The sequence below is a fragment of the Cyprinodon variegatus genome, unplaced genomic scaffold (assembly GCF_000732505.1).
Source record: "Cyprinodon variegatus isolate N-32 unplaced genomic scaffold, C_variegatus-1.0 Scaffold217, whole genome shotgun sequence".
NCBI lineage: Eukaryota > Metazoa > Chordata > Actinopteri > Cyprinodontiformes > Cyprinodontidae > Cyprinodon > Cyprinodon variegatus.
This window is the reverse complement of record NW_015150670.1, coordinates 917,067-926,121: the sequence shown is the minus strand read 5'-3', so window position 1 is coordinate 926,121 and position 9,055 is coordinate 917,067. Positions and strand designations below refer to the sequence as shown.

The 9,055-nt window shown below is 39.3% G+C and overlaps 1 protein-coding gene across 2 annotated transcripts in view; it reads right to left on the bottom strand.

Annotated features, from left to right (window-relative positions):
• Positions 1-9,055, bottom strand: part of kcnn3 (potassium channel, calcium activated intermediate/small conductance subfamily N alpha, member 3) — a 107,317-nt gene that overhangs the window by 20,371 nt on the left and 77,891 nt on the right. For both annotated transcript variants that reach the window (XM_015380586.1, XM_015380587.1), the window contains exon 7: positions 5,196-5,306. In XM_015380586.1, the coding sequence (XP_015236072.1) occupies positions 5,196-5,306 (111 nt within the window). The remainder of the gene's footprint in view (positions 1-5,195; positions 5,307-9,055) is intronic.

Sequence of the window (9,055 nt, the reverse complement as noted above, 5' to 3'; positions counted from 1 at the left end):
CTATCCTTAACATTTTTCTCCTGCATTACTTTTACTTTTATGCTTTAAGTAGTTTTAGAAATTGTACTTTTACACTTTTAATTGAGTAAAAAGCCTAAGATAATACTCTGACTTCCACAAAAGTGTTTTTAAAACAGTAGGATTTATACTTCTACAGTACTTTGAGTAATAAACAGTAATACTTTTGACACCTCTGCAATTTAGTACCAAATATGAATGTGGTTCAAATTGGCCTAAGATAGATTGAAAGAGCAATATTTCAGCACATAATAAACTTAGAGGAGTGCAGCAAAGCCACTGTTTCTTTTGAGTTTTAAGCTCTTTTACAAAACATGATGGATTTGACAATATTTTGCAAATCTCAGAGATGAGGCTTCACCAGGTGTCTGCAACTCAAGACCTCCTGATTCAAAAGTTGCAGTGCTTCTTTATAAGTTTTGGATGCCTCCCTGCTTCTTTATAAAATACAACTGAGTTACCTCCTTGGTGTGTGAGAAAGTTTTGCAAAGGCCTGGTCATTAAACATTTTTCTGATTCAGGCTTGTGGGAGAAGGGATGCATCAAAATGCACCCAAAATTTGCTTTGCTTGGAGCTGCAGACCCTGGGATTATATTATCCAGAATAGACACACATTGCAGATTTAGTAATGCTAATTGTTGGAGCTGTGCTATTGAATTACCTGCTAATATAAAATGTTAAGAACTGTTGAGATGGTTGACTCGGTTAATTATTATGTCGCTGTTTGAAACTATTAATCGCAAGACGTACTGCTGGTGTCAGATCCTTCACATTCAAAATCTTCTGTTTTTCTGACACACTGGCTGCATTTAGGGTCCCTCTACAGAGATCTCTGTCTCACTTTTCTGTTTTCTGTATGTCTCAGCTATTACCATTACTGTGTTCAAGTATCCGCCCTAACTACTATATAGGGCACTATATAGTGATTACGCCATTTTAGAGTGGTGTAATCAGTCTAGTGGATGAAAAAGTAGTGGACTTGAAATTTCCCACTATGCACCTTGAAAAGTAAAGTGTACATCCATGGTCACTAGATCAGCATAAATATTCTGGAATGCTTTGTGAGGAGAGCTCTCCTCACAAAGCATCATGGGATTTGTTGTCACAGCAGCAAATAACAAAGATGGCAGGGGCACCATGCAGGGATGCGGAGTTACGTGATCAACAGGGAGCAAAAAGTAGTGATCATCTTTCTGAACGGTCAGTTAACTGAGTCCACTATATAATCCCGGCTCTAAATAGTGATTGAGGGATTTTGGGGTTAGGGCAGATGTTCTGAGACAGCCCATGTTACTTTAACACCGTCTCTTTCTTTACATATTTGACAGACTAAATATAAAGAAATGATTAATGATTATACATTTATGTTAAATGCTGACATATGAGCACACTGATGCAAATAACAAATGGTGTAGAGACAACAGGAGGGTGAAGTGATTGCAAACAGTTCTAAAGCCTGTTTGTTTCTTTTGTTGATATTTAATCCATGCTCAAATTATTGATCACCCAACCCAGCTCAGACACCAAGATAACCCTGCTGCCAAAATGTACCCTACATATTTGATATGGGAGCTATTTTTAAAACTTGGGTCTTTCAGCTTTATGAAAAATTGAAAAGGGTTGGAGGAGGGAGGGAGAGATGTAGAGAAGGAGGTAGGGAGGGGACAAGAAAAGAAGAGGGTGGCAGAAAGAGAAAGAGGGAGAGAGAGGGATTTACTGTAAGAGAGACAAATGTCAGAGGAAAGAGGAGGTGGAGGGACGGCCATGTGGGAGGAAAAAGAGTGATGGAAAGAAAAAAAGAGGTGGTAACTGAGGGAGCAGAGCAGGCTGAGCCAGATAGAGATGACCTTTTATTGCTCAAGTAACACAGTACTTTGACCCAACCGTGCATGTTGATGTGTAATGTGGTAGTTTGGGAAAGTGAAAGATCCAAGAGTTTAGAATCTTGAATTCAGTTAAATCCTGTGATACTCAACCCAAAAGCAAAATAAAAACAAAAGGTCAGTTTTTCATAAAGAGTCACAAACATGTTTTTAACATATTTCACAGAGATTGTAGGTGATTCAGACATAAAGTCTGACACCTTTAACTCTTATTTCTTTTTCTGTTTCAAAAATTTAGATAGATATGAACATTTTGAGGTTTTCCACAATCAGGTTTGCATGTCAAGAGTAGGATAATCTTTGCCATTCTGTTTAACAAAAATGTTTCAAATGAAGCTCTGGATGATTGGATGAGGTGCATCTGTGTACACTAGTTCAATCTGAAAAACTAACACGAAGAGAAAAGACAATTAGGAGAAATTTGTTGATACAATTACTTTGTCATTGGCGCTCAGACCTCAGCAGGAAACATAGCGATTAATTTTGATAGATATGCATGAACAGGAGCAAAGACTAGGGCTGTTTCCCCCCCAGGCCTGAAACTGGTGGTGGAGTGGAGATCGATGAAGTTGGTCAGTCTGTAGACTGCTGGTTAGCGAGACGGTATGCTGAGCTTTATGGGGGGATCCAGTTGATGCGTGAGCTGATACTAGAGCTTCACTCAGGAACCTGGAAGATGGAAGTCCAGTTTGGATAACACAGGTTGAGAGAACCTGTCCATGATGAGCAAGCATGGAGCGACGGTGGAGAGAAAAAACTCCCCGTTAGGAAGAAACCTCTGGCAGAACCAGGCTCAACATGGCGGTCTTCTGCCGGACCGGTTGAGATGAGACAGGAAACACAGTAAGAGTCCGGGAGGAATGACACTCTGAGGAAGCTTTAGCTAGGATGGTGGAGGAGGGGCTGGAGGTGGGTTGAAATGGTGTCATCTGAATGAAGTCACAGCGCATCCGTCGCCTGCGCACAGGAGCAGGAGCATTCAACTGACAAAAACAATTGCTTCCACCTCCGATTCGCAATCGGAGGTGGAAGCAATTATTTTCGTCAGTTGAATTTCCGCCTAGGCTCGTCAGTTGAATTTCCGCCTAGGCTCCATTTTTAAAGTGTTGGATTTTGTTTTGGTCTAGACTCTGTCTATATGTCTACTGTCATTGTCCTGTTGACATGCAAACCTCTTCCCTGATTTAAAATCAGGGAATTTGCTACCTACAGATTTTCCTCCAATACAGTCTTCTACTTTGCATTTTAGAACTCTGTATACCTTCTAGAAGACTGAATTCCCACAGCATGATGCTCCGACTGCCATGCCCATAGCCAGGAGTGCATATTTGATGTGACATGCAGGGTTAATTATATATCAAATACAGTGGTTTCTTTCTGGTGCAAAACGTTATACTTTGGTCTCACCTAATAGTGCAATTTCCTCTACAAATTTGCTCTGCCCCTACATGTCCTCAGTAACGTTGGGGATTGAGAATATATAACTGATCAGAACTGGTTCTAATCTTTGATTTCTCCGGGAAAGGTTCAGATTATTCGATCTCTAGCTTTGATGCCCAGTCCGCTGACCAGAAACAGAAGCTGCATAATAACAGTGAACAAGAGTGTTTGCTCAACCATCTGTTTGTGCTGCAGAAAGCAAAAGTGTGGCTTAGAGTAAAATAATGAAATTTCCACTCAGGATTATATTATGGAAAGGATGGCACATGGCCGACATGACGAAACACCCCGGTAGATTCAGGATGAGAGCTTCATCTTTGAACCCCTGCACTGGTGTTGGTCTAAGGTACATTGCCTGAGGACATTCGTTCCTCCTACTGTAAGCCTTTTGGATACAAAAGCCCTTTGACATAGATTCACAGAACTTATAATTTTAAGCATAACTTTATCTGTTGTTTATTTTAGTGCATTTGGAATCTCTTTCACATGAGAAAACCCCATTATTGAACTACTGAGTACAAAATCCGGTCATTTCTTTGTTCTTAAAGGTAAAACATCTCTATTTCTAGGTCTACTTGAGTGGAACTGGGGTGCAGTAAATGACGCTGAGGACATAAATTCTGAAACCTTCCTGCTGCAATTGTTTTTCCTTCAGACATTCATCTAAGCACCACACAACAGTTAGAATAAGGTACATAAAATAATAAAAGGGTCTTATGCGACATAGCAGCATCAGAAACTGTATATATTTCAATGTATTTTTATTAAGTTTTAAACTGTAAAGATCCCTGCAAAATGTAACTCTGTGAAAAGAAAATTCTCAAGATTATATTAGAGATTATTGGTTTGATATTTATATACTAGATGAAAATAACGATCTAAAAATTTATCATAAAGTTCACATAATGTTTATTGTTCAAGGAATTAAATTCAATTGAGAAGTTCAGACTACTTCATCTAGACAGAGCTCTGTTAGCCAGTTAATTTATAACATGTTAACTTTTATAATTACTCTTTTAAAAAAAATCAGAATCAAGAATTGATAGTAACAGGAATCATAACTAGGGATCAGAACTGGAAATTCAAATTCAAACAATACCCAACCCTAATCCTGAGGAAAACTCTGAGTAAGCCTTTGTTAAGTTACATTTTGCACCACTACTAACAGTTGTCCTGTTGATGGAATCCCAAAACTGAGCTTTGAAATTCTACAGCTCCTCTAGAGTTGACATTGGCCTTTAGTAGCTTTCCCGATTACTGATCTCATAATCAATTATTGTCTGTATGGCATTAATGGCTGCTGTTTTTGGTTAGCAATGCTTTCTAACCTCTGCTTCCCTCACAGAGCAGGTGGATTTATACTTAGACTAAATTACACACAAGTAAAGTTCAAATACCTGTTAATAACGCCCTGTAAATAGATAATGGATTTTTGTCTCCTGTCAAACAGATTACAATTTAAGCATGCATTGTTAATTTTTTGTTATTCAGTGTACTGTAATGGTTTGTAGCTACATAATTGGTTATAACTCTGATTACTAGATGGTGTCAAAGAGCTTTCAATGTGATTGAAAAGAGCGGAATATTTATCAATAGGCATAAGTGCCTTACAAACATTACTGTGGCTGTGGGGTGGTTTTTATACAGTTTAGGACAATAATCAACAAAAAGTCCATTGATAATGGTGAAATCTTAAAGAAATTGGTTACACAAATGTTTATTGGTGGTTGGGTAAGAAAATTATGAAATACATGGAAATATGTGAAAATGTAAAAAGTTGGAAAAAAAAGTTACAAGGTGTATAGATTTTGTATGTGTGCTCTTCAACAGTACAAAAAAAAGTGATTACACACCCTCTTGGTGAGCTGCGTGTCCATCATGAAGTTGTGCACATGTTTCTCAGCCTTGGTCAGCTCCAACTTCCTGGCTACCACAGCAACCACCAGAGCTGTGCATCCAGCACCCTGAGAGAGAGGGACAGAGAGAGAGTGAGAGAGAGAGGGGCGAGGCGGCGGAAACAAAAAGTCAAGGCACAGACACATTAATATGGGAGATTTCAGGACAGAGGGCTCCCCCAGACAATTGATGGTTTATGAGGGCAAATTTGAGAAACTGAATGACAGAAGGAGATATGAATAGGGGAAGAGGAGAGGATTAGGAGGAACAGCTCTGCTCCAAATCCACATTTATTCACGGTGAAAGACAAGCCAAGTCTATTTTCACTTTCACTCCATCTGCTGTAAGATGAATTCTATATATTCCCTACATATGCAAAATGTACCTCCTCATGGGTTAAAAAAAAATCAAAAATCAATGATCGGCACCACCTACTTTCATTTAATTATATGCTGTCGTTTTGAATTATATGGTGTCAGTCTTCTCCTCTCACCGGAGACTTGGAGGCTTGCAGGACGTGTGAAAGTGTAAAACACAGACCAGTTTGTCTGTATTCCAGCTAAGCCCACGTGGGATACATGGCAAAATTCATTTGGGAGAGAGTGACAGCAGACTCTCAACCAGAGAGACATGCTTGAGAGGAGAAGAGGAGCAGAAACACAGGGAGGAAAGGCAGACTTAATTAACTTTCAGATTAGAAGCAGTTTTGAACGGGGATGGTGAGTGCTCACAGGTTCCTGTGGAAAGAAGGGGAGAAGGAAAGAGGAGATATGGTGAACCAAGGAATCATAAAGGGAGGCATAAGTGCAGGAGAGGGATGTGGATGTGTGTGTGTGTGTGTGTGTGTGCAAAAATAGCAGGGGAGGAAAATGGAGAAGAAGTCGGTGTTAATGAGGTCACATATCTCCTGATAGGCAATGAATTAAGATTAAGAGTGGTTAATGAAAGTGTACAAGTGTCTTCCTTCCTGTTTGTGAGTGTGTGTGTGTGTGGAGGGGTGTGTGTGTAGAGGATACAAGAGATGTTTAAGAAGACAAACACAAGTTTAGAGAGCAAACGCACGGAGGCTGCTGAAATGTGTGGGAAGGAAGGAGCCAAAGATTCGTGCACACTCTTAAAAGACAAGACAGGTTTGCCAAAAATAAGTTTGGCTGGCTCCAGTGAGATGTAACGCACAAACAGGCATTAGTGCCCACGTCTATACACTCATCCACTCTATTTGCACTCATACAACAGCTATGAATAAAATATGATGAGAGCCAAAGGAAAACCCTTAGAGCATTCATAAATGCGCTCAATGAACGAGCATCACAGTACGCGTGCAAACACTGCGCTGGTGCAGTATGCACAGGGGTCCTCCTTGGTCAGGAGCAGTAGGGGAGTGATTGGTTCATCACATCAGCCGAGGTGGGTGTATGTGCACACACATTTGTGTGTATATGGGAGTTTATTTGTGTCTGCATCCATTTGATTCCAGCAGGGTTCCCTGTGCAATCTCTGCAGAGTGACACGACTGATGATGGCTGAGCTGCTGTGATTTGTTTTATATGCCTGTCAGGGTGTTTTCCTTTGCTTCCTCCGGTAAAGCAAAGCCATCTACACAGCAATCAGAAAAAGAGGGGAAGCTCCATCTGTGCTTATGCACAGTCATAACTAAAAGGGTCTTTATGAACACCGACACGGACAAGCAAAAAAGCACAAATAGTGCTGCAAAACAGATTAGATCACAGTCATCATGGCAACATCAAAATCAGCAACATCACCATTACAGTTTCTTAGCGGAAATATTTTGCAGGGCATAACATATAAATGTCATGCATACAAATTCGGAATAGAGGTGATAAATTTGCTCCGTTTAATAAAGACCTTCAATAACCCCAGTGCTCACACTTGATATTTTATTTAGTAGACAGAGCACACAAACCGGGGTGGGGACATCATGATGAAGGAGAAGTAGGTGAAGAAAATGGTTTAATAACAATGTTGCATGGACATTTAGGCATATAGTAATATTGCAAGAAGCCTTTGACTCAGTTTAAATGATGCTCTTACCCAGTTTTACATTACTGTACTCTTTCTAACAAAGATGCCTCAGTGATGTTTGCAGGCATTTGTTATTCCACAGCTCTCTTTATCTCCCGCTAAGGGATTTCCATCATGTCTAGACTCTAGTAATTGTAGTCTAATTCATTCTGTTTACTAAGCCGTGTTTAGGGTCATTAACAACTTGTTGACGACCCTGTTTGGGTCAAACTTCAGCAGCTGCATAAAGAGCCTCAAATTTGAATTTATAATACTTTGGTATACAAAACATGGCACGCTTTGCTCAGCAACTCTTTTGGAGCAAACCAAACTGAGATTAACCTACCTCTACTATCATGCCTGAGAGTTTGCAGAGAGGGTTTTTTAATACGTTGTGCTTGTTTTTGACATAGCATAGCAATGTTTATGATAATCCAAAATATTTTTGGTCTTGCCCATTACAAGGACTCTGTTTCAGAGGATAATTTCGCCATATTTACTTTAAAGGTCCCATATAATGCAAAATTCAGTTTATAAATATTTTATAACTGTCGTCTGTGTAAGATTCACAAAAATAAAAAAAAATAAAAACATATCCCCTCCCTCACTCTGGCTTTCTTCACCATTTAGCTAATGTGTTTAAAATCATCTGTTTGAAATGCCCTTTTTATGTAATTTGCCCATCGGTCATCTACAGCCTTCATCTAATAAACTATTCCAAGCTCCTAGCCAGTATCTTTACAAACTCTGACTAGCTGCCATGTTGCGGGTTTTAGGGGCAGGGCCTTCGGGTGGACAGCCAAAACAGCTCATCCAGAGGAGTGCTGAATAAGGAAATTTTTGCCTAAAGGCTGTTTGCCTAATGGCAAAAAAACGTGCTCTGGGGGTCTCATTGTTAAAATTCTTTATTTTCAAATGTATAATAATAAGTATTAGAATAATATTAAAGAGAAAATGCTTTCTCCTTGGGAACCTTTCCAAATAAGTAAGATTTTTCAAAATATTTTTTGATAAACTATAACCTTTAACAAACTGAGGAAAGTGAAGTCAGAGCTTTCTTACAACAGATTGCTGGACTTCTAATTGTTTGGAAATGGCTTTGAAGAACTGCAAAGCACTCAGGACTGCACATATAATCAAACTTGCCTTTCTTTAAAGCACACCTGTCTGCCCCAGACAAATGAATTTAACAAATTCCTCCCACTTAAAGAAGTGGTCACTCTCTCCCATGGTAAATAAATCAAGTGCATTTGCATTCCCATGATCATGTAACATTCATGAAGTTAATTCACTATTTAGATTCAGAGGGAGGATTATGTCTGCACCTGTCTCCTTCCGCTAAACCCCATTTTAAATCACACTGCAATTACACAGAGCAGAAATATATTGGCTCTTGCTTTTCTTGCTTTTTACACCAACCAAGCTCCTAAAGTGAAAGGTGCAAATTCTACTTAATATAGTGCACATGCAGAAACAAATCTGTGGGTATCTTAAAGATTGATAAAAAAAAGAAGCTATTTTAGTCTAAACCCTACCCACCACTGCTATGTTTTGTACATTTAGCATTTCAAGACTTAAAACAAACATAGAGGGAAAAAAAGAACAGTTAGTGAAAAGAAAAGGGACAGGGGCGGATACAGAGGATGTGGGATCTGGGTGTCATCCCACGTGGCGTACTTTCTTGTGATTGGTTGATTTGTGATTGGTTGAAAACCATTACCTGCTTAAAAAAATGCATTTGTGTATTGAGGCACATCAGGAAAGTCTCAAAAATCAACACACAAATGCCGTGAAG